Consider the following 23882-nt stretch of genomic DNA (forward strand, 5'->3'; position numbering starts at 1 on the left):
GTGAAAAGTCATGATTTTCTCGGACATTATTCGTTTTTAGGATTCATGTCGGTTAGTTAATTATTACTGCAGACGTGAACTGTAATGTTTATGGTCTTTTCGGGCAGGATAAGCGATATCAATAGCGAAGCTCGGTGTAAACTATAGCCTACCCCACTGCCGACAGTAGGCCTAATTGAATACAAAATATATTTCTGTACAGCATGTAATAATTATGCAGTAAAATATTACATATGAACTGGGATTATTAAAAGAAACTTAACCATTTGACATCTTACTTGGTAGGACAGTGTAAATGCTTGGAAATATTTAATGTCTTTAATTCCATTCATTATTTGTAGCATGCCTGCCATCAAATAATCGCAATCAGTTTTGTGCTTTGTTACTTTTAATCAGAAATAAATTATCAGCTTTCAAATTCTGTCAATTTTATCACAAAAAAACTAACTATAAACGTGTTTTTTTCAGCCACAGAAAGATGCCAGTAAAACACAAAATGTCACGTAAAGTCTCATTTACCTCAGGAAAGACAGTCATTGTACATAAACTTGATAGTCAGCTACAAAAATAACTCTAAAGAAGCATTGTATTACATTTATTATATTTAACCTTGATGAAATCTGTCATGGGAATGTGCAGGGAGACTTCAGATATAAGTTAGGAAATGTTTACTCAATGAAATCATGGCGTGGTGGCTTCACTTGTTATGATGTCTTGAGCCATTCAGTTCTGTAGGCCTATTAGTAGTTGTAGCCATTGCAGTGTGAACGTCATCTCAGCTATATCTATAACTGCAGGAGAATGTGTCGGCATTGTCTATGCCGGGCGTAGTTGCGCCTGATCGTAGTTTCAGTTGGTGCAACAGGTGTAAATATTTATCGTAAAGCTGGACATTGCAAAGCCCAGCGTTGGGCTTACACCCAGCTTTTTTACGTCTAGTTGGTGCAGCTGGCCCCTGACTGGCCAACATGGCTTTACGGTTTAGATTATATCGCCACCTGTTGGTTTGGCATGCTGTTGACAGTGCTTCATAGCATGCTTTTGAGTTTTCATGTGGACGGAGATTTTTTTTTAAACGGAAAAAAAACTTTGTTTATAAAAATAAAAAGTCTTAGTATAACGAATCGGACTTCAGACTGTAAAAAGAAGCAAACTTTTGCTAAAGTTGAAAATTAAAATGACCATTTTTGGGTGAACTAACCCTTTAAGTGATTTTTTCTTCTTTTGCTAATGTGTTCGATGGCCACTAGCTAACACCTGTCCTTGTTTGAGGTCACCTCTACATATGTGTGTGTGTGATCCAGATTTCTACTGGGTTATCACTGTGGGTGATGAGAGCTGATTAATGTTTTTAACCTAGAAGTCCTTTAATTCCAGAAAGATCCATATCCTGCTGTTTTCTCTCTCAGTATGAGATACAGCGAGAAAGAGGTAATTGGACTATTAGAACAACACTTGTATATTCGACAGGTGGGTAATGAGCTGTTTTAGAAAAGCAATGAGAGTGTGTGAAAGCCCCCGAAAACACAAAAGAGCAAAGGGGACAAAAAGCAAAATGATCTTTGTAAATATGAACTTTGTAAAAGCAGATGACTGAGTTGTGTGTTGCCAAATCATTAATGGGTGAAGGTCCAGTAATAGGTCATGGTAACTGAGTAACTAAGATCAAAATCCAGCATTACTACCATTGTGCCCTTAAGCAAGGTACTTCACCCCAGGTGCTTTAGGAGGACAGAATCAGTGCACTATCACTCTGGATAAAGAATGTCTTCTAAATGGCAGCTGCCACTGTAAGATTGCCTTGAGTAATTGCAGTGGATAGGTGACAGAGTCAATAGAATTGAATGGAGTGCTATTAGCCTTTTGACCTCTAGAGGGAAGTGTTGACCACCTCTGCAAGCTCATGATCGCTTTTAGCCAAATGACAAACTCCTTTCCGCTCCTATGCTGACTGCTTGACTCATGAATTTTAATTAGTTTATGTGACTGGACGCTTCAGGAATGTTATCAAGTAAGGTCAGCATTGCAGGATATATATTCATGAGCAAACTCCTAGTCACACTGAGATTACTTTTCATGAATAAGACATTGTGTTTAAAAACAAAAAGGAAAAAGGAAACATGGATACAAGGCAGGAAGAGAGAAAAAGTCTCAGAGTTTAAAGTTATAATGCTAATTTTCATCGCAAGGTAAGGCTAAGGCCCATGGCCGTAGCCAGCTATGAGGTACATTTCTCATGTTCAAAAATCAAATTTGTTCTCTAAATGACTAATCTTCTGTTTAAAACTCCTCATGTGAGTGTCTGCATGTATAATTCAGTTTAGACACTTTGCAAGAATGTTTAGCGTCTGTGGAATGAGGCTGGCGAAGTGATCCAGCTATTATAAGCATCTTTGGACTTGTTTTTTCTACTTAATTTTAAACTTAAGGTAATAAAGCGGGAAGTTGCAGTTTAGGGTTAGCGATATCTTTATCCTATCTTGTTTACAAAAGGTTTGAACTCATTTCAGTTTATTTTTCATCAATTTTTCAGGTTTTATGATGTTCTTTAGCACAGTATTCTAAATGATGATAATAATGGGGTGCTACTGATAGCCTAACAGATACTAGCAGTTTAATACTCAACTACGTTAAAGCAGCACTATGTAACTTTTGGCGCTCTAGAGGTTAATAAACAGAACTGCACACATCCCGCGGAAGAATAGTCCAAATATAAGTACTTATTATAAGTGTACCGTAGTGATTTGGAATAAGACAAAAACACTGTTTGGAAGATGAATTCATGATGTACTCGCTCAATACATTTTGCAAACTTTGAACACAGAAAAAGTTACATAGTGCTGCTTTAATAAAGACAAAAGTATCTAGCGTATTACTGCACTTGAATCCCTGAACAGGTCAGTGATGTAGCTACATTTCACTGCTTCTTCTGGTCTCTCTCTCTTTCATCGAGATCCAACTCCTCCCACCTTACATATACCAAAACCTACCCGTCTCCACCCCTTGATCCCTAAACCCACCCATCTCCACCCCTAAACCTACCAATATCCACCCCCTAGATGTAGATCCAACTATGCCCCCTGGATCTTGTGTTCTGCAGTGAGGGGCTACTGGAGTCCCGCGCATCGGTTCTGTTCGGAATCGTTTGATGGAAGGCCACCGGGAATTCTCCCTGTGCTCCTGATGGCCAGGCCACCGGGAATTCTCCCTGTGCTCCCGATGGCCAGTCCGGGCCTGGTTGAAGCTATGCGCGAATTCTCATTCTTCATGTAGGCCTACACAATGTGACAGGCAATCTGGGTATTGTTCATGTAGGCCTATTGTTTCATGAATAATCTTACTTATTTAGTATACATACTGCTGTTTACTAGTATGCACTATCACTCTGGATAAAGAATGTCTTCTAAATGGCAGCTGCCACTGTAAGATTGCCTTGAGTAATTGCAGTGGATAGGTGACAGAGTCAATAGAATTGAATGGAGTGCTATTAGCCTTTTGACCTCTAGAGGGAAGTGTTGACCACCTCTGCAAGCTCATGATCGCTTTTAGCCAAATGACAAACTCCTTTCCGCTCCTATGCTGACTGCTTGACTCATGAATTTTAATTAGTTTATGTGACTGGACGCTTCAGGAATGTTATCAAGTAAGGTCAGCATTGCAGGATATATATTCATGAGCAAACTCCTAGTCACACTGAGATTACTTTTCATGAATAAGACATTGTGTTTAAAAACAAAAAGGAAAAAGGAAACATGGATACAAGGCAGGAAGAGAGAAAAAGTCTCAGAGTTTAAAGTTATAATGCTAATTTTCATCGCAAGGTAAGGCTAAGGCCCATGGCCGTAGCCAGCTATGAGGTACATTTCTCATGTTCAAAAATCAAATTTGTTCTCTAAATGACTAATCTTCTGTTTAAAACTCCTCATGTGAGTGTCTGCATGTATAATTCAGTTTAGACACTTTGCAAGAATGTTTAGCGTCTGTGGAATGAGGCTGGCGAAGTGATCCAGCTATTATAAGCATCTTTGGACTTGTTTTTTCTACTTAATTTTAAACTTAAGGTAATAAAGCGGGAAGTTGCAGTTTAGGGTTAGCGATATCTTTATCCTATCTTGTTTACAAAAGGTTTGAACTCATTTCAGTTTATTTTTCATCAATTTTTCAGGTTTTATGATGTTCTTTAGCACAGTATTCTAAATGATGATAATAATGGGGTGCTACTGATAGCCTAACAGATACTAGCAGTTTAATACTCAACTACGTTAAAGCAGCACTATGTAACTTTTGGCGCTCTAGAGGTTAATAAACAGAACTGCACACATCCCGCGGAAGAATAGTCCAAATATAAGTACTTATTATAAGTGTACCGTAGTGATTTGGAATAAGACAAAAACACTGTTTGGAAGATGAATTCATGATGTACTCGCTCAATACATTTTGCAAACTTTGAACACAGAAAAAGTTACATAGTGCTGCTTTAATAAAGACAAAAGTATCTAGCGTATTACTGCACTTGAATCCCTGAACAGGTCAGTGATGTAGCTACATTTCACTGCTTCTTCTGGTCTCTCTCTCTTTCATCGAGATCCAACTCCTCCCACCTTACATATACCAAAACCTACCCGTCTCCACCCCTTGATCCCTAAACCCACCCATCTCCACCCCTAAACCTACCAATATCCACCCCCTAGATGTAGATCCAACTATGCCCCCTGGATCTTGTGTTCTGCAGTGAGGGGCTACTGGAGTCCCGCGCATCGGTTCTGTTCGGAATCGTTTGATGGAAGGCCACCGGGAATTCTCCCTGTGCTCCTGATGGCCAGGCCACCGGGAATTCTCCCTGTGCTCCCGATGGCCAGTCCGGGCCTGGTTGAAGCTATGCGCGAATTCTCATTCTTCATGTAGGCCTACACAATGTGACAGGCAATCTGGGTATTGTTCATGTAGGCCTATTGTTTCATGAATAATCTTACTTATTTAGTATACATACTGCTGTTTACTAGTAGGGAGGTATATGCACATTCATACACAGGGATTGCGTATTTATTATTATAGCCTCCAATATTGAAAATGTACACTCTTAATGAGAAGTTTTTTTCTGATTAATTAATTTATTTAAAATTTCCAACTCTGCAAACATGCACACCTCTCTTTTATTTTGTGTATAATATGTCTTTGTATTTGTAACGGCTGTCGTCCAGTAAGCCGCTGCCGTTGATAATATGAGTGAGCAAGTTCTAGAATGCGTACAGAGTCCGTGCAAGCGGAAATAGATGCAAACAAATGTCTTTCTTTATTTGTGCTCCAATAACAATTGTCTCAAAACAACTTGCTATGAGTGTTCCTTGTTCATTAACATGTGCAATCTAAGTCCATACCTTGAAGACACAGCATAAGAACATAGTCCATGCTGCACACTACTCTGCCGTGCGGTCAAAAACGGTGTGCCTCCCAATTACCAACGCGCACACACCTGGGGCAAGTTCAAGCTCAAACCGGTGTGCACCGTTTGGCTACGGTTTCCGGGTTGAACGTCCAGTAAGCCGCTGCCGTTGATAATATGAGTGAGCAAGTTCTAGAATGCGTACAGAGTCCGTGCAAGCGGAAATAGATGCAAACAAATGTCTTTCTTTATTTGTGCTCCAATAACAATTGTCTCAAAACAACTTGCTATGAGTGTTCCTTGTTCATTAACATGTGCAATCTAAGTCCATACCTTGAAGACACAGCATAAGAACATAGTCCATGCTGCACACTACTCTGCCGTGTGGTCAAAAACGGTGTGCCTCCCAATTACCAACGCGCACACACCTGGGGCAAGTTCAAGCTCAAACCGGTGTGTACCGTTTGGCTACGGTTTCCGGGTTGAACAACATGGTTCCTGGAAACGGTGTGCAATGGGGTTTGAGATATGTTTTCTCTTGTTTGGTGGGTGTGTCAAAAATGTCAGCCCAATCAGCAGCAGCATGTATATAAACCACGCAGTATTAAAGAGGTAGCTTGCACAATGTAATTAACATCAAATTAAATTTACAAGAGCAAGTATATTGTTTGCACATGTTTATTTACATTAAAGGCAAAATAACTGAAATAATAAGAGCACATGTATAGATCTGGAACTTCTTTAAGTCTGTCTAAATATCATTTAGTAATTGCAATGTCTTCTGGTCCATATCCTTTCCTTAGGAAGGTGTGCTAGTAAATATTACAATGTCATAGCACAACAACAGTGATCAGCAATAATGATAAACCGAATACTCACAATAAAAATAATAAGGTCATATAAATCATAACACAGTCTCGGAGGTAAGAAGTGGATTATCCTTCACCTGAAATGTTTGTCTTTTCATCATGAAATGCGAGGCAAATGTTGGATCACAATAATTAGGAACCACAGTTTCCAAAAAATCCCTTCACTCAATTGGGATGTTCTCTTTTATTCTGGACGGCAAGGGCAGTGACTGTTACATCAAGCGTATTTTGCAGTATTAAACACGTATTTATACCGATTTCATCAGGCTCTGAAAATTCTTTTAAAAAAACACAAAGATTGGCCTTCTCAGCTGCCATAGTTGCAACTCTTGTGTCATCAGAACAGAGTGTTTAACGCACCACCGTTTCCGTTTAAATAAACGTTTTGCACCGTTTTGTCAGGGCTGAACGCAGCCCTGGTTCTTTCACCGTTGCTACAATTGTACTGTGTCACAGTGCCACCCAGTGGCCAAGTAAAACTTTACAATAATGGCTCCAACAGTATTACTTTATCTTTTTCATGTCCCACCTGGGGCAGCAGGGGCACTTTTAGAAAACTTTATTTCCAAACTTCATTGAAAGCTAATTACTCTTATTACAGTGCTAAAGTTTAATTGCATTTAATGAGCTGTGTGTGTGCAGGTCTAGATATCTTTAATCTATCTTACCACATATTAAACTGACCCTGTTTCCCTCAGAAGCTTAATACTTTAATCAATAAATATCCAAGATAAATGACTCCACAGCAGGCAGACACACACACACGGTAAACAGTTCTGCTCAATATTCTTCTCATTTTGAGTCATGACTGACTTTATGAAATGAATCACACATTAGTCACATATTTAGGTCTGTCAAACACTATCAGCCAGAAGATCTTTCAGCACAATCTGTGTATATGTGTGTGTCAGTGACCATGAAAGTACAGGTAAAGTGTTTCTCATCAACAGTCACAATAACCTTTTTGTTGTGTAAGATGATGGTCTTGTTCATGGCCATGATGAAAATGCTGGGTTTTTCGATATCTGGTTTTAGACATTCATTACCACAGCTTCAGAGAATAAAGATGACAAAATGGATGATTAGCATATGGTAGTCTACTCACACAAATGCACACATTCTGGAATCAAATAATGATAATATATGAGACATGATGATATATATGTATGATATGAGTGGGCGATGTGATTTGTTTGTAAGTGCATGTGTGCATATGCTTGTTAGAGTTTGTATATATGCATATGCATGCATGCATGTTTGTGTATGTTTTGATTACATGTGTGTGTGGGGGGGGGGGGCTTCAGGGTTAAAGAGGCGTTCTATCAGCAGACTCCTGCAGCAGTGGCTGCATTGTCTACTTGAATGCCTGAATTAAAGGACTTTGTCTCCTTTGTGAGGGTAATGGCCTCCTTCACACAGACAGCACAACAATGGAGACTGAACAGAGGAACCTCATCCCTCACCCTCCATCCCCTCCCACCTTTTTCCTCTTCCATCATTTATCTTCCACACCTATCCTTGTCTGCCACTTTTTCACCCTTCAGGACAATGTGACATCATCCAACACTTGTTCACGTAAATGTCACTCTCTTTCTGTCTGTCCTTTATTTACATTTAAATTCTGGGTACAGTTTTATGGTATCCTAATTGGATTCAATATAATTGACCAAAAATTATACTATGAAAAAATTATGTAAAACAGCAAACCTTTAACATTAACAGCTCCTACACATAAAAACATGAGACCATATAATTTTTAAAGCTGAACTTAGCATCTGCTTTTAAACATTTTGTCACAAGCTGTATAATTTTTAAAAAGCATTGCAACTGTTTTTAAACATTTTTTAAAACATTTTAATATTGTGAACAGAAGAAGTGTGGAAAAGCACTTATTCTGTGTACTTTCCCAGATAAAAGCATAATCAACATATTCTGTTACACCAAATACACAAAATAATGATCTTTAAAAAAGTATCATATGACCCCTTTAAGGTAAGTAAAACACCCTTAAGATAGCTGAGAAACTGACAAAAATTACAATAAATTAGATTTTGTATTTTTTTCATGATCTTCAATACGAAAAAAAGTTAAATATATTTCCAAAATAGGCTTATTGGGAAAAACAGTTTCCAGCTGAGATGAACACCATTCATCAACCAAAAGTTGGAAGTCAACAGGTTCTGTTTTCCTTCTTTGTCGTTTGTGTGTGGTTGGCTTATAAAAAGTCTCAGTGTGCCCCATTGGAAATGTTCACCTCTATTACCCTCTTCAGCCTCTTTGCTGGATCCATAATCCTGTCAAAGTCAAGCACAGCAGCACCTCACATCACTGTCCGAAGCATTGGGAAAAAAGGCATAGAGGAAGATAATGATGATAAGTATTAGGAGAAAGAATATCTGATGATCTTATCCTTGTGCTCCTTCAGATAAAGTCATGAGGCATGTCCTGCCTGATCTCTATCTGCTCCCATAATGCTTTTCACCAGCAACCCCGACCCAGTCATCACTGTAGCGATCAGAGACAATCATCTTCAGACAGATTCAGGATAAGCCTCTTGTTGGTCTTAGGTTGGCTTTATATATTGAGATCAAGTAAGTGTGTGCTGAACAATGTGCATTTGATGTTATATTCAGTTCCGGTATTCCACAAAAGTGATACAGAATGCTAAAACAATAGGTTTTTATTGGTGGAAAATTGTGTATTCAAGATTTTGCATCTTAAATTGTGTGTGTGTTAATATATAATGTGTCAGAAAGGGGTTTCACTGGCAGAATGCTAAAACAATAGGTTTTTATTGGTGGAAAATTGTGTATTCAAGATTTTGCATCTTAAATTGTGTGTGTGTGTTAATATATAATGTGTCAGAAAGGGGTTTCACTGGTTACGTCAGTAATTGATTCCGAGAGAACAGATTAATGCAAATAGAGAAGTCATTATTTCAGTGAAACCCCGTAAAAATCATCTCAATTTTTATCGGTTAAGCACACACCAAAGCCATTCCTCTTCTCTCTTTATCAGTTAAACACATACTGTGTGGAAATGAGGATCTCCAGCCTGGCGCTGCTGCGGTCTATTACCCACAATGCTTTTCAAGTCAGTTGTGATAATGGTTATGCAAATGATATGTAAATACAGCTAATGGACATGTTTCATTTGACAAGACTTACCGAGTCTTGATGTGCTGGGGAAATACCATAGATGGACAGGACAGAGATACTGTAGAAAGAAAAGTAGATTAGTTATTATAGCATCAATCACATTGTTTTTAGCAGATATTATTGAGTTATGATGCAATTCCACATCACAGAGTTTCAGTAGCGGGGAATCTTTGGTGCCTCTGCCAAACAAATCATATTTTGCCCGAGTTGTGAGTTAGAATTTGCAGGATGTTTTGTATATAATGAAAAGATTGTGCCAAGAAGCATCTTTCTAAGTTGTCCTCATGGGCTGCATGGAAACGAATAAAGGCTAGACTATACAACAAAACCCAATTCATGAACAAATTACTTTTATGAGCCGGTTCTTTTCAGTGAATCAAAAGCACACATCACAACCAGTGTAGGCTGATTCCTGAACAAATTACTTTTAGCCAGTTCTGTTTAGTCAATCAATATCATAATCAATATAGAGCACGACAAGTGTATCCCAATTCTTTAGGTGAACCATATAACACAGCGTGACCCTGAATTCCAAACGAAAGAATCTTCCGAGTTTTTTTAGTGAATCAAAATAATACAGCGCCACTAATGCAGTCAGACTCCCGTACAAATAACTTGTGAATTTGTAACTAGTAACTTATGAATAACTTATGAATTGATTCCTTTAATGAATCATAACACACAGCGCAACCAGTTTAGCCTGATTTTTTTCAAACGAATGACTCTTGTGAGCTAGTTCTTCTATTTAGTGAATCAGAAATATACAGTGCCAGTAATGCAGTCCGAACAAATGACTCTTCTAAGCCGAATCTTTTAGTAAATCAAAACACACAGCACAACCACTGCTTTCTGTTTCCCGAACCAGTTTAGCCTGATTTTTCAAATGAATGACTCTTATGAGCTGGTTCTTTTTAGTGAATCCAAAACATACAGCTTGTTTCACGAACTTCTGTCATCTTTCTTATTTAGGCCTAAAAAATTTTTCACGGTTTTGCCGTGAAATTAACACTAGACCTTAGTCAGAGATGCCATATTGAATTTAACGTGGATGAAAACCATGATGTGTCAGGGATAGACAGCAGTAGTTTATTTACAATATGACGCAATTTTTACAGCACACTGTGAAACTGTTTTATGAGTTTTTGCATTTGAAGTTTGGAGTTTTTTTCTTCAAAAATACCTCTCCTCAGCTGAGCAATCGATATGTTGTTAAACAAAAGTACAATCCATTGAACGCCCTGTGCTTCAATCCCTCACAGCCTCATTTTCATTCTTGTCAAAAATAAGGTGCTACCCTGACTAATCATTAAAGATTATGAGTGAAGTGGGCGAAGTGTCACAAAGATCATTTAGAAGTACATTATGGTTGAAAATGAATGAAAGATTATAGAGATTTCAAAGGCTAGTTTACAGAAATATATTCACACTCCCTTCACAGAGAGGAAGAGAGATTTAATGAGTTATGAGGAAAGTATGCCATTAAGAGTAAGCGCAAGGGGTGCTATGTCATCAGCACACACACCCCGCGGGCCACTGCCCCCCTGAGAGCTGCTAATGATGGAGAAAAACACAGGCAGACAGACCTGGTCGCATTTGCAAAGACTACACATGCAAATATGCACACACACGCACATGCTGAGGCTCTGATTGAGTTTTCAGCTCTCTGTAGACATCATTACTTACCCATCATAGATTTAGATTCTCATGATTGCACTTTGTGTTTTTGCGTGTGGCGTGTGAGAGAGAGACAATGCTTATCTGTCCGCATTATTAAAGCATGGAGAAATCCAGTTTAACTCTCTGACACTTACGTGTTTCTCCACGAGAACTCGCACAGCCAAAGGCCTTTTTTCTCCTCATTCACACAGCAGCGTCTCATTTTCTGAGTTTGTTTCTGACTTTTTTTAAATTCTAAGTTAAAGTAAAAAGTAAAAAGTCGTTATATCTTCACACCTGCATCCAATTACTCGGATACTGGCAGTTTTGGCTCTCAAGAGAGGGATCCAACCCAAATTTGAATCAGTTCTGAATCCCCAAAAGAGACATGGAACTGCTCCGGGATGCGTGAACGTGAGCAGATCTGGAGAATGCTTTCGAGGTGGAACTGAATTAACCTCCCCATGTTTCAGGGAACAACCCTCTCATGAAGAAACAGTGATAAATAGATTCAGAATAAGAGTGTATATGTGTTAGCATGCATGTGTGGGGGGAAAAAAGTTGTTTATAAGATGCTGGTGAGTGCTTTAGGGTATGAAATAATGGATTTGACAAAGTTTGCCATGTTTAAAGGTTTAAAACACTTGAAGGAATAGTTCACCAAAAAAAAGGGTGATCATTCTTCTGCGAAATAAAAAGATATTCTGAAAGCCATTGTGTCAAATGAAAGCCAATGAGTGTAAAATGTTAAATGTTACATATTATTTTACACTGTAATTTTTTAGATTATTATTTTTAAGTTGTTAATTAAATATTATGGGAATAAATACTATTTCAGGCTTTTACTTTTTTAAAAATCACCTTTAATCCAACGTGAAAATTTTTTTTCTGCACCTGATCCAATAGTGTCATAGTTTTTCCACAGCAAGCACAACTCACATTTTCTTCAAAAAATTTACATATTTAGTTGGAAATTATAATCGCCATTTTGCTGAGATCTTGTTTTTATAGCAGCTTAATCAAAGTTAAGTAAGCAAAACAAGGAATTGGTTTAGTGAGAGAGAGAGAGAGTCAGGGACACCAGTAAACTGGATGAATGAACATGCTAATGTCTTTGTTTATTCAAAATAATAATTGTCATCATCGCTCAAGTATGAAATCAAAACACACATATATTACAGACATTACACGGTGCGATTTAAAATCAAAATATGGACAATTACAGCAAAACAAACTGCATAATGAAAACACATTGCTTACACACCAGTTAATCTAAAGCTCTTGGAGAACTGCTTCAACCGCTGGGGGCTAATGGACCTGGGGCCATATTACGTCATTAAACGAATATTGACTTTGCTCTCATGTGATTATATGAAGCTCCAGCAGTGTGAAGAATTTCATATTCGACGTCTTTTCGCAGTCTTGTGACTATACTGCAATTGTACGAAGTGCTAAACAATGTGATAACAAGATGGTTGTGTGTTTCTCTCTGTGGAGATCTTCATCACTTCTTCATGGTTCATGCTATCTTTCCATTTCTCTTTTACCTTAATTCTAAGTTAAAGTAAATCACACACATCTATACACACTAATAAACGATACAGGAATAACACACACTCACTCACACCAACATATACCCTCCTCGCTCCTTCCGGAAAGTCAAAGTGTGGTGTCATTAAGCAGAGCGATGACTCTTTTGCTACTAATTCCACCACAGGAAATATCAAACACGCAGAAAGAACATCCCGACACCACCCGTTGCCCCTGAAAATGTGCCTACCTTTTCACACAACACCCTACAATATTGGCACTTGTAGATTGAATTTAATGCGACAATCTCTTAAGACTTCTTTTAAAGTGTTTTAATTTGCTGTAATAAATGGAGATGCTGCGGAGTGTCGTATTGAAGTGCATTGAAGGCTTGCTAATCACTTTAAAAGCTCTGAGGCAGATGTCAAGATTGGTGTGACGCATGGCATGAAAATGTGAACCGTTTAAAAGGATTTTTTGTCTCTGTGTATTTGTATGAGTGGTATTGGTATTGACGTCTTTTGAAATAGAGAAATTATACGGGGGTGGGTGGATATGGACCCCCATGAAAGAATAGGAAGGCTGATGCCACACACATACATATGCACACATATTCACTGGGACAGTAAATGTAACATAGGGAGTAAGCAATATTATTACTATTATAAAAAATATTTACACTTGGAGAAAAATTATAGAAATATTTATAAAAAATGTAAAAATAGATTTTATACTGTGTGCATTTAAATAAATCAATTGAAAAAATATTTAAACACTTTACAAGCATCTCAACTTTCTTTACACACAGCCTTATGTCTCACATGGGACAAAGAGGATTAAGTAAGTAACTTTCTTTACATGCAAAGTAGGGCTGAAACGATTCTGTAAGTACGTGAAGGGACATTTAAGAGGGTTTATTCTCCAAATAACTCTAATTTCATGTTGCAGAAAAATGTGTTTAAAACTTGTGCTTATTTTTATTACTATTATTTTGATTTATGTCTTAGTTTTAGTTTGTACTGTTTACCTTTTTTAAAGTAATGTGAAATTGATTTTTGTATTTTTATTTATTTTATTTTTGTATTTATATTTATATTTTCTTTATTTTATTGATATATTCGTATTTGCATTTTGAATGTAATTTGGCAATTAAATACATTAAATGGGTTTAGTTTTCACGATTATTAATGTATGCAATTTCAGCAAGAAAAATTTTAATTTTTCTCAAAAGAAAACAAATTAGTTGTTTACTCTAAGAGATCTATCTTATTATCTCTTGCATATTTAGTATTGCTCTTTAATAAAGAAAAATGACTTCTTATCCGATTAATCGATGGAATAATCTGTAGAATACTCGATTACTAAAATAATCGATAGCTACAGCCCTAACGCAAAGTTAATAAATAAAAGCTAATCAAATTTTCTTTTGATTTTCTTTTATAAAACCATAACTGAATGAGTTTATGGAAAATAACCTTTCTAGATTTCTGCCCAGCTGTGCTTGATGAAAACTGTGCTCCATATACAAACTAAATATATATTACATTTATATATAATATAGGCCCTATATAATAGATAGCGTAAATAAAAGTGTTAAGAAATTAAAGCTAATAAAATGTTCTTTTCTATGATTATCTTTTATAACAACATGGCTGAATATGTTTTCTGACAAGGTTATGGAAAATACCATATTTTTACAGTATTTACATATTATAAGACTATATATTTTCCGTACATTTCTGCTAAATGTACATGAACTGGCAGTCGCCACTGATAAGCTACTAAATATATTGTAGAAACGTAATTTTCTGTAAAGCTGCTTTGCAACGATTAGTATCGTGAAAAGTGCTATACAAATAAACTTGAATTGAATTGAATATATATTATATATATACTATGTTATATATGCACATACTGTGTTTACTAGGCTTCATAGCTAAATACAGGATTGCAAAAATTATATTGAGTGGCACGATAACATTATTCCCAAAGTACCATTATTACTCAAGTACCATCATGGAAACTAATATACAAGTAAAACAAACTACACAACTGCAAAACACACATACAACTGATTAATATAAATTTATAGTTTCATGGTTTTCTTTGTAGATATATTTAAAAGAATGTGTGCAGGCAGGGATGAAGGACCAGGAGAAAAAGAGACAGCAAAACAACCATCGAGTGAACTGCACCTGCTGTCTTCCTATGTATTTTCTGTAAATGTCAGAGATAATGATGTGTTTTAAATGTAACTGCACATACCCAGAATGAGGGCAATAAGAGCAGAGGCCATATATGTGTCAAAAGAAAAAAACTGTGAACATGACACGTTCATAATATAGAACGGTGGTCCCCAGTTCTGCTGGCAGGTCTCCCTGTCAATCTCACAATATGTTTTCAACCTCAACCAGGCTGCACAGGGAGATAACACACACACACACACACACACACACACAGTGGGCAAAGGACCTGTCAGCTGGCAAGAAGACATACACAATCCCATAAATGTTTGAGAGCTTTCTTAACTGAATCTCTTAATGCTGAAAATGAAAGGTTATTAAGAGCCTCTGTGATTCACCAGCCAAATAGAGTCTCTCTCTCCTTTCACGTTCACTTAGGCTCTTAAATGGCTCTGAAAGATTTCCACACAGTGCAGGTCACCACTAAATTACACCTTATTGATAAGCTGCCAAGCTCACACCTGCCATCACTATTCATATTTAGCATTGCATAACTTGTTTGGTGAAATAATTGCAAAGATGTATTGATTATATCTATATAAAAACATCTTCCTTCTCCTCTGTTATCTTTTGACGTGTGTCCATGCCTTTGGCTTTTACACACTAGAAAAAATCTGTATGTGTTTAAGTTGGTGTGACAAAGTTGCATTATGCATTGGCTCTGAAACATAGATTTTATTCAAACAAACAATTAAAAATAGTGATATCTGCTAAAGTACAATTAAAAGCAGATTCGCACACATCCGCAAAACATTCTTTCCGATGACACATCAATAGCCTCGAAAAACCACCATCGTTGTTAAACGACAAATACAATCGCTTTTATTTTCTTTTATACATTTTAGATAGGATGAAGAATACGTGAAAGACGGGGAAAAGAAATATGAAGGAGTAAAAATAAAAAATAAGTCAAAAGGAAACGGTGCGCGGTGAGAAATTAACACGACGTGAACGTTTTCCAGAAGAAGTTCTTGCATCCGGCTTTGCGCTCGCGAGGTGCCAGCATCGGACCGGCGGCGCGCTCGAGCTCCAGACGCACTTCATCTTTCTCCACAGCGCGAGACAGATCCTCGGGCTCCAGCGCCTCGTTTTCTGCTTGCACGAGGTCTGAGAGCAAGTCTGCAAGTGTGTATCTGGCGAGTTCCTGAAGAAATCAAGGGAGAGAGAGAGAGAGAGAGAGAGAGAAACAAAACTTTAGTATGTTTGCACTTGTTGCCAAAGGTGCGCACGATAATGAGAACGCTCTCAGAAAAAAGGTTCAACGCTGTCACTGGGTTGGTACCCTAGGGTACGAAAGCTAAAAGTTACATCTGTGTGCTTTATTTGCCCATAAATGTTACATATTAATACATTAAAGGTACATATTAGGGCCTTTTGAAAGCGTACCGCCCCAGTAACTGTGTTGTACTATTTGTTTCAAGAGAAGAAAGACAAAACGTTTGCACAAAGCGAATAACTGTCTACAAATGTAGGCACTGATTTAGTTTTACAACTATTTTTGATACGTTTTCTTAAATAGAGCAGACGTTTTCAACTTTTATATTTTTGCTATATCTGACTTTATTTCCGTTTTATATGTAGACAAAAATGTACAGTCTTAAATGTTTAACGCTTATGTTATATATCTTAGATATAATATTTTTTGGTAACACTTTACTTGAAGGGGTGTGCATAAGACTGACATGACACCTTCATAATCATGACATGACATATGTCATGAATATAAAGGAGGTTTTATGCATGTTTATGACAACTGTCATTAAGTGTCATTCGCTCAGTTATGTCATTTTTAATGCAAATATGACATTATTTGACCTAACCCTACCCCTACCCTTATCCCTAACCATAGCCCATAACAAAGACATCTCAAACAATGTCATCTTTGCATAATAAATTACATAACTGAGCGAATGACACTTAATGACAGTTGTCATAAATATGCATAAAAAACCTTCATATTCATGACATGTGTCATGTCATGATTATGAAGGTGTCATGTCAGTCTTATGCACACCCCTTCAAGTAAAGTGTAACCTATTTTTTTTCTTTTCGGATTCCATGATCACCAGTTTATGTTTGCGTGAGATTATATTAATCATAATCAACATTATGCAAGTTCAAACGACGTTTCTATATGTTCTCCATGAGTTGTAGAACTAAGTCTCAAGATGTAGACGCTATCGTCGATTTCAGCACCATGGACAGTGATTTTAGTTTGTTTGCTACCGATTTAGAACTCAATCTAAAGTCATTTATAACATATATAAAATTACCAAAACTAGTATTTTGTGTATGCATTCGTTCACCTGTTTTCCAGCCGGGTTGACGAGAGATCTCTGCAGAAGTTGGCGGAGTTTGGCGTCTGTCGGTGCTGCAGAGACGCTGCTGACGGCAAGCGCGAGGGACAGGAGCGCCAGTGCGCACTGGATACGCGTGGAGAGCATCTTTGAAAGTATTGATTTGGTGGGAAATTAAAAGAAGAAAGATGCGTCGGGTAGCGCTGCGCTAGGTGTAAGTTGCCTCTTCTATCTCTTTGCTACTTCTGTTGCAGCTCATTCCTCCAAAGTTGCCTTTTAAACGATCCGCCTGACGTCAGGAGGCGAGGGGGGTTTCCTTCGCGTGCGCTCGAGTGATGCTGACTGAATGACAAAGATGACACCGATTAGGGGCGTGAATCCTACTGGAGGTGAAAGGGATTAATGATCAATTTAACCTGCAATCATCACTCCAACCCTGCACTGTAAAAAAAATGACCGTGAATTTAACGGTAAAAGACTGTAAAAATGCTACAGTAAAAACCTGTTAAATGGTTAACGGTAAATTCCCCTACTATATACGGTGAAAAACTGTATTGGACATTACATGTATTGGACATAAATTTTATGGTAGTATACCGTTTTTGGAAGTGAAAAAGACCATATAATTTACAGTGAATAACCGTAAATTGACATTCCCAGAATTCCTTGCGTTACATTTCAAATTTGATGTTTTTTTGTTGAAATAACTATGTTTCTTCTTAGTTTTTTATTATCAGTTTTGTATATTAGGGTTGTGTGTTACACCTAATGTTGTTAAATGAATGTTTATTGCATTATTTCAGTTTCATGTTTGTTACCATGATGGGGTTTGTGTGAATGACACTGTGCACCTTCTATACATGTTATTATTTAAAAGCTGCTTGTGATGGGCTTTGGTTCATCACGTGACTTTCTCATCACCACCTGCATTTGGTGGTTATCAGGGTTTTACAAAAGTACAAAACAGATTTCAGTACTTCAATAGGATGGTATATTAACATTATATCTGTTAATGAAATTACGGTATTTAACTGTAAATTTAAGTTAAAACTGTAAAACCTAAAACGTTGCTACCGTATTTTTTACTGTAAAATTACGGCAACCACAGCTGCCATTTTTTTACCGTAAATTTTATGGAATTTTTTTTTACAGTATGCACACACATACTGTATTTTGTCTCTGTGTGTGTTTGTCAGAGTTTGCCTACATTGACCAAGTCTATAGCCGCAACAAGGATACTAAAATCTGAAATCACTTACAAAACTCAATAAAAATACCTAATAATAGTTTTTGAACAGTTTAGTGGAAGGGAAATATACCAATACCAAAGTAAAGGGTTTAGCACACACCATCTCTTAAAACACTGCATCTAGTCCTCACTAATATGTTTGTGGCTCAGAGTATGAATGAAAGAGAGAGAGGATAATTTCTCAATATATTCTGCGGGTTATGAAAAAAGGCTGTCAGAATATAAAAATAACTATACAGTTATAGTTCCAGTCCTTGAATCTAACAGCAAGTCTGTGGGGATTTTTCAGTGTCATTACACACTCTTGTTATATTGCCTCTTCAAAATCTGTTTATAGACTATAGGCCTATAATCATAAAAGATTCATAGGAAACAAAAAAATAAGTAAGAAGTAGAAATTGGTTTAAAATTGTACAGAGATCATATTCCTAGGGCAGATTCCAGTGCTGGTTTCAAGTGGGTTCTCTGGTAATTCGCCCAGGGCAAAGACATTAATTGATGGTGGTGTGGTTTGGTTTACACCGCCTCATGCGTGTGCGCATTGACGTCAAGGTTTCCAAGAAGAGCCTCGTGTCCTACTGCTTTACCCGGGCCGGGCGGATAGTGGATCTATTTGCATCTTCCCTCCGTGGGGGGTTCTCGGTCACCTCCATTCTTCTAATCAAGACACAAGCGCCGATTAAGTGATGGTAATGGCCAGTCATGATCCACGCCGTGCGCGCCTTCTGATCCGTGATGTGTTAGAGGAGAACTCGCGCTAATTCCATTGAACCCTTGGGGACGGTGTGACGGTCGCACCATCATGGCCTGCGAACCCGGTGACTTGAGACGCATCCGAAGCAGCATTATTTAAGCAGTTACTATTTTTCGCACACCAGCCTGTATTTTTCAATGCTAACTGCAGTCGTGTGTGCTTCGAGCGCACGCAGTAGCCTTTGGCGGTTGAGACTACAAACATATTTAGACACATGGCTGATGGCAATGATTTCTATTAGTGCTGTAGAGTATGGCAGAGGCCACCGAACTGAGTAGGCCTTCTAAACTTTCATGAATAAGTTTTGGGATTTAGATTCACAACATTCTTGTCAGTACATGCAAAAATTCACAGACACACACATAGTTAAACACAAAGGTCATGAAAAGTATTTCTATTTTTTTTTTTTATCAAACCAAGGGGCATTTATTTTAAATAAAGAATGATTTCACAAAAGTTAGGTTTTAAATGATAAAACAATAGATATTGGCCAAAAGTGAGAAAAAAGAATTTGTTGCAGATTATAAAATATGCTGCAAAACAGCAAAAAAGTGAAGTCACTTCTGAGAAAAGCTTAATTTTTTTGCAGATGCCACTTGGTTTTATATTTTGCAACTAATTCGATAAAATTCATACATTAATGTGCATTTTAAGCATTCAGATAAGTTTAAGTACTTCAACACTTGCGAATACAGACACTCTTACCAAGCGCTCTCCATTGGTTTAACAAACCTGCAGTGTTTTAATTAAAGCTTCATTTTATTGAAGGCAGTTTACAATCTCATTTTCTCTTTTCTCTGTAAAACGGATGTTGGCCTTTTCTCATTATAATGAATGTGCTGATTGAAGTTAAAATTGAGCGGCTGAAATCCTACACTGCAGCAAGAAAAGGCCTTTCTGATTAACCACACAAACCAAAGAATTTTTAATTTGTAGTTTAATAAAACGAATCGCTAATCAGAATTGGGCTTCAAACAGCAGTCAACTGGTTCCCCAGTCACTTTTCTATTTGATTGTGAGTCAGCCTTCAGGTTTGGGAATATTAATCAAAGGTGCTTGCTAAGGGTGATTGCTCATACTTAGACAGCAGTTGGCACACTTGATGTGTGTTTTTAATCCCTAACATCAATTATTAAACTTTGGAGTGTAATTTGTCCTGAGACATGAATGAGAACACAAATTAAAAGCATTACTTTCTCTATATAATAAACCTTGCGACTTTCACTTGGTGTTGCAACCTGCACTTTGGCCTTTCTAGGAATAGTTCACCCAAAAATGAAAATTCACTGAAAATATATTCACCCTCAGGTCATCCGAGATATAGAAGAGTTTGTTTCTTCGTCAGAACAGATTTGGGGATCACTTGCTCACCAATAAATCCTCAGTAGTGAATGGGTGCCGTCTGAATGAGAGTCTAAACAGCTGAAAAAACATCACAATAATCCACATGTAATCCAGACCACTCCAGTCCATCAATTAACGTCCTGTGAAGCAAAAAGCTGCATGTTTGTAAGAAACAAATCCATCATTAAGATGTTTTTAACTTCAAACCATTGTTTTCAGCATATACAATTCCTCTAACCATAATACTGCTTTCTCTGTTGAAAAGTTGTCTTGTCTGAATCTATAGAGAGGAATATGCACAGACCAAGTACTGTTTACAAGCAAAACCAAGCCAAAACAGTTTTAAATAAATATGGATTTTGATGTGAGAACCAAGAAGACAACAGGAGATGGACTTTTTCACTAGAGGACACATTATTATGGATTATGGACTTATAGTTTGGCTAGAAACATTGGTATGAAGTTAAAATGCCGTAAATGATGGATTTGTTCCAAACATGCAGCTTTTATTTCATAAGGCATTCATTGATGGAGTCATGTGGATTACTTGTGGATTATTGATGTTTTTATCAGCTGTTTGGACTCTCATTCTGACGGCACCCATTCACTGCAGAGGATCCACTGGTGAGCAAGTGATGTAATAATACATTTCTCCAAATTTGTTCTAATGAAGAAATAAACTCATCTACATCTTGGATGGCCTGAGGGTGAGTACATTTAAATCAAATTGTAATTTTTGTGTGAACCTTTCCTTTCAGGCAAGTTAAATGGGAGAGAAAATAAGCTGGAGAAAAATGTGCAACAAAACAACTCATAGAAAATGTTGTTGTGGAGCCCAATTGCATGTAACAATGATAAGTCAGGTGTAAAAGGAGGATCTGAGCCATATCTACTGACCAAAATACTATTGAGAGTTAGGGGTCATCTCTTTTCCCTTGAGCTATAGTGAGCAACCAGTGACTTTTAATATAACTGGAAAGCTATATATTCACATTCCCAATCATCGCAATTGCAGTTGCTTGGCTAGCACATCTAGCCAAACATTTTTGCTAATGGGTGCTCCAGAAATAAACAAATAAAAAAAATCTCCAGTAAATGCCACGTGACTGATCACAATGGAACTACAGAAAAGCGACACGTTAAAGACTACTCAGAACAACGTAGTAATTGCATAGCAACCCAAGCATAATGTTGTTCAATTACATTTTTTGTAGTTTTAATTGGAATTTATGGAGTGAGACTTTCCAGGAAACTGAGAATTGAAACATAGAGATGTTTGACTGATGAGGCGCTTACAAAGGCTCATCTGTTTTACTGGAAAGGTCATTAACCTCTGTCAGACACACACACACACACACACACACACACATACACACACAAATACAAAATGGGGTCAGGTGCTTAGTGTCACTCCAGGTGGCCATAGCAATCTGGACAAATCTATCCATCATCTCGAAGAGGCAGAAAGACATTCATTTGTCCAGCAGTGGTTGTTTAAATCATATTTTAAAACAAAGTCATGTCACCTATACATACATATATAGCACAAATCCACTGTGCAACACACACATTCACACATGTTGGAGATGATGATGAAGTCTTTCATGGCCATCTGGCTTAGGATGATGTGTGTGTGTGAAGAGGAGGAAATGGGATGTGTCAAGGTGGATGTGTGGGGTTTGAGGGATGGCGGATTGTATGCTCCATTAATTTTAAGTTTAATCACATCTACTTTCCTCTCGTTTTACCTCCCTCCCTTAACCTTTTTCTTCTTCACTGCCATCCTGTCACCTCCCTTAACTGCTTCTCCACCTTATTCCTTCCTTCCATAAATATGTTTACTCCAGTGTATCATTCATCATTTTAATTTATTTGTTGACTAATTTATCATAACGAGAAACTGAAGTAAAAGACAGAGTTAGAGAGAGATCGCACACATAATGAAATAAATGTATTTATTGTATAAATGTAAAATGTATAAGTGTAAAAATAAATCTCATTGATGATTTAATGTCTTCATAGCTTAATAAATACATAAAACAAGATTTAAATTGTATGTGTATATATAAATACTGAAATATATAAATACTGAAAATAATTGTAATATTTTTTATCTCTCTCACACATACACACACACACACTCACACATAATATATATATTAGTGCTGTCAAATGATTAATCGTGATTAATCGCATCCAAAATAAAAGTTTTTGTTTACATAATATATGTATGTGTACTGTCTATATTATGTATATATAAATAGACACACATGCATGTATATATTTCAGAAAAATGTGTTATGTTTATATATGAAATATATTTATTTATAATATAAATTATATGAATATAAATATAGACATGTAAATACATGTAAATATTTTCAAAATATATACTGTGTGTATGTGTGTGTGTGTGTGTGTGTATTTATATATACAGTACATAATAAATATACACAAAACACACATATTTTATGCAAACAAAAACTTTCATTCTGTATGCAATTAATCGCGATTAATCGTTTGACAGCATAACAAAGAGTGAAAAATTTAAGGGGGTCTGAATACTTTCCGTACCCACTGTATATATAGAATATATAATTTATAATATATAATATATAGTATATATTGATTTGAATTGCATGCTCTTAAATTCATCTGTCAGGTTTCGGGCTCGTCAGAGACTTGGAGGAAATACTCACCCTGCCTTTTGTCCACCTCGCACGCTCGTCCTCCTCCGCTGGCATTTTCTCTTTCCTCACGTTTGCACACACCTACACATATAAAGCATGGAAATTTGTGTATGAAAGTGTGAAATTACTTGCAGCTACATGCATACACACACACACACACACACACAAGCTTACAGCAGCATAAGTGAACACAGAACCTGTCATTCTCACAATAAACACATGGAAATTTACCACAAACACACATAAATGCAATTCATTCATCCCTTTAATTAGACTAACAGATTTTTTTATTTTTCAAAGAAATTGTGAATGATGATTTCCTGTGAAAACTGTTGTGATGCTAGGGTGTTGCTATGCAGTATTTAGGCCTATGCCAAATAAATCTATTGCTAAAATCTCAAACACTTGGTCTTTGTGACTTGGTTACCTCCCTCAATATCCATGCAATGTTTTCTCTGTTTAATCACCCCTGAGGTGAAAATTGTATGTCTATACAAGTATGTTTATGATAGAATCACATCCAAAAGCTGCAATAAAAGTAATTTATACAGAACAGTAAACTAAGCTTCTAATGAAAAATAAGCTTATGATGTTTACTGAAATGAAATTAAGGCCAGTCTGTTCTACTGCATTGGTGTGTTCTGTTTGCGCTTGCTATTGGTTGATGAAATCATTATTTTTGATTTCTTACTATGCATTCTTATCATCT

At 36.9% G+C, this 23882-nt stretch overlaps 1 protein-coding gene across 1 annotated transcript; it reads right to left on the bottom strand.

The window, feature by feature from the left end:
• Positions 1–15505: 15505 nt before the first annotated feature.
• LOC107586749 (somatostatin-1A) lies at positions 15506–17426 on the bottom strand. The gene is made up of 2 exons (XM_016274265.1): positions 17146–17426; positions 15506–15983 (listed from the first exon to the last, which is right to left on the bottom strand). The coding sequence occupies exons 1-2, from the start codon at positions 17281–17283 to the stop codon at positions 15777–15779; spliced, it is 345 nt and encodes a 114-aa protein (XP_016129751.1). The 5' UTR covers positions 17284–17426; the 3' UTR covers positions 15506–15776.
• Positions 17427–23882: the final 6456 nt, after the last annotated feature.

Source organism: Sinocyclocheilus grahami, unplaced genomic scaffold, assembly GCF_001515645.1.
Source record: "Sinocyclocheilus grahami isolate Dianchi unplaced genomic scaffold, SAMN03320097.WGS_v1.1 scaffold6.1, whole genome shotgun sequence".
Lineage (NCBI taxonomy): Eukaryota > Metazoa > Chordata > Actinopteri > Cypriniformes > Cyprinidae > Sinocyclocheilus > Sinocyclocheilus grahami.